This window comes from Geospiza fortis, unplaced genomic scaffold (genome assembly GCF_000277835.1).
Source record: "Geospiza fortis unplaced genomic scaffold, GeoFor_1.0 scaffold84, whole genome shotgun sequence".
NCBI lineage: Eukaryota > Metazoa > Chordata > Aves > Passeriformes > Thraupidae > Geospiza > Geospiza fortis.
The window spans coordinates 2,519,033-2,521,677 of NW_005054363.1; the positions used below are offsets into that span (position 1 = coordinate 2,519,033).

The 2,645-nt window shown below is 56.6% G+C and overlaps 1 protein-coding gene across 1 annotated transcript; it reads right to left on the reverse strand.

Moving 5' to 3' along the window:
* Window positions 1-1,059: 1,059 nt before the first annotated feature.
* On the reverse strand, window positions 1,060-2,118 carry LOC102036593 (G-protein coupled receptor 183-like). Its single transcript, XM_005424140.1, has one exon. It carries the CDS (start codon window positions 2,116-2,118, stop codon window positions 1,060-1,062), a length of 1,059 nt encoding a protein of 352 aa, XP_005424197.1.
* Window positions 2,119-2,645: the final 527 nt, after the last annotated feature.

Sequence of the window (2,645 nt, forward strand, 5' to 3'; positions counted from 1 at the left end):
CCTGATGTCCCAGGGTTCCTTCTCTTGCTCTGGCAATAGTCACAAGTAAACTCCCATAGAAAGGCTCTCAGACTCCTCAGGGCATGAGCTTTTAGGCTGGTCAAGGTCACAAAAGGCCACTCTCAGTTCTTGTTCCTATTTCTCTGCTAAGGACTATGGGAAGGTTTGGCCCATGAACACATCCAGGGCAGGTTTGCAGCCTTAGAGCTGGGCTGGAATCCAGGCCATCCCCACGATCCCCTTCCTGGCAGTGGGTCCCAGGGTGACTGCAGTGCGGTCAGGTGCAAGGAAGAGCACCCTGGGGAAGAAGCAGCCACCCCAATGGTGAATGTAGGCAGCAGCACATCCAGGAGCTCTACAAATTTCATCCTCACACCTCACACCTCTTCCTTGGGAGAGGGCTTTTCCAGCATCTCCCACATGCCCCACACTTACTGCTTGCCCCATGCAGAGCCCTGGTGCAGGAGAAGGATGCTGGGCAGGCAGAGAGCAGAGCTGCTGTTTGTTGGTGTGCAGAAGGAGCTGTAGGCTATCTTCTGCATGCAAATAACATCCCAGCCATTCCCTGGAGTGCCCTGAGTCCATCTCCTCATGCTGTCTGCCGTAAAGCCTGCAGGGATGGTGCTGTAGTGCTCCAGGGGCAGCGCAGGGGAAGGGGGCAGAGGGACACCCATGGTGGTTACCAGCCCACCCCAGCCCCACAGGGGTGCAGACAGGCACGGGAGAGGGGTGCAGTGCAGTGCTGGGACATCTCCAGCTGGGTGTGCCAGGCAGGGCAGCTGCACGAGCTGCCCCTCTGGGGCTGGGATGAAAAGGAGCGTCTCCGTGCTCCGGGCTGGCAGGTGCAGCAGCACTGAGCACAGAGCCAGGCACACAGAGCCAGGCAGGGCTTTGTCCCTGTCAGCTTGGCTTTGTGAGAGCTCCTGGCTCCAGGCAGGTGAGCGATTGAGCCCGTGTCCTGCAGTTTGACTGGTGCTGGTCCTGCAGTTTGACTCCCCCTCCTGCCATCAAGGATGGTCCGTAAGTCACAGGCCAGGGCAAAGGGAGGGGCTGGTGCTGCTAGACGGAGCTGGAGCCGGGCGGCTGGCTGTTGCTGTTGCTCTCCGAGGGGGTCTTGGCAGTGGAGGAAGTGGCCAGGGAGCCGCTGTTCCTGAAGATGCGGAGCAGCCTCCGCTTGTAGCCCCGGAAGGCGAAGAAGTAGATGATGGGGTCGATGCAGCAGTTGAGGTTCATGAATGCCACAGTGATTTGCAGGGACATCTTGAAGGCTTGCTGCTCACGGCAGGACGGCTGGTAGAGGATCTTCCTGACCATGAACTGGACAATGTTGAGGTGGTAGGGGCTGAAGCAGAGCAGGACAGCCAGCAGAACCACCAGGATGACGGTGAAGGCCCGGTGGTGGTGCCCGTTCTTCACTGTCAGCGGGTTCTCCTTGGCCGTCTGGCAGAGCTTGAGGTTGATCCTTACATAGCACACCAAGATGATTCCCACAGGCAGGAAGAAGCCAAGCATGCAGGCCACCAGGAGCAGGTAGGGCAGATTGGGAATCTCCTCAAAGTTGAAGTACTCCATGCAGGTCAGCTTGTCTCCCATCCTGCGCGTCATGGGCCGCAGGAGCAGCGGAGCCGTCTGCAGGAACACCAAGGACCAGATGAGGATGCAGATGGCCCTGGCCCGACTCATCTTCCGAATCCTGCCGGGGTGCCGGGTGCGCACCACGGCCACGTAGCGGTCCACGCTCACGCAGGTCATGAAGTAGATGCTCACGTAGGTGTTCATGTAGAAAAGGAAAGCTGTGATCCGACAGAACCAGTCCCCAAGGGGCCAGTCAGACTCCAGGATGTAGTAGGCGATCCTGCCCGGCAATGCCAGGGTGAAGAGGGCATCGGAGAGCGCCAGGTTCACCAGGTAGAGGTCAGTGGAGTTGAGTTTCTTCTTCCTGCGCTGGAAGGTGATACAGAGGGCCAGGATATTCCCACAGGCACCGAACACCAGCAGGATGGTGTAGAAAAGGGAGAAGATGACTTTGGTTGAGAAGTGCTGGTTGTGCACGTTGCAGCTGCTCAGGTTGCTGGAGGTGAGGTTGGTGGGCAGGAGCACGTCCTCCACAAGAGCCATTTCCACGGTGCCTCACGAGCTCCTGCTCTCTCCCTTGGAATAAGAACAGACGTGAAACTTGCAGCTTATTGATAACAGGAGTGGCAGTCTTAGAGCTGGCCCTCATCACAAAGCAAAAGCCCTGTCCCCTGCTCCCTCCCAGCAGCACACATCTCGAGTCATTTGGAAAATGCTTCTCTTGTGATTTTGGTGAGAGCATCTCAAGAGTGGCTGTGACTCATTCTCCTTTTCTTATCACGAGCTACTCTTAATTTTGTTTTTTCACAAGTCCAATCAATATGAGAAAGGACTGGAGGTGCTGGGAGGGGGAATTGCCTGTCACACGAGGAAGGTCCCAAACTCATCTGGTGGCAATGATATAATTTACTCATTACTGCGAGGGGAATTGGGATCTTCATTGAGAAAATGCCCACGAACTGGAAGGGCTGGGGGACCGGCGGGCAGAAGTGCTGAGGATCACTTTCACAACCCTCTGGCGGGACCAAAGCAGCAACAAAACTGAAGAAATTCAAAGAGAGGAAAAAACC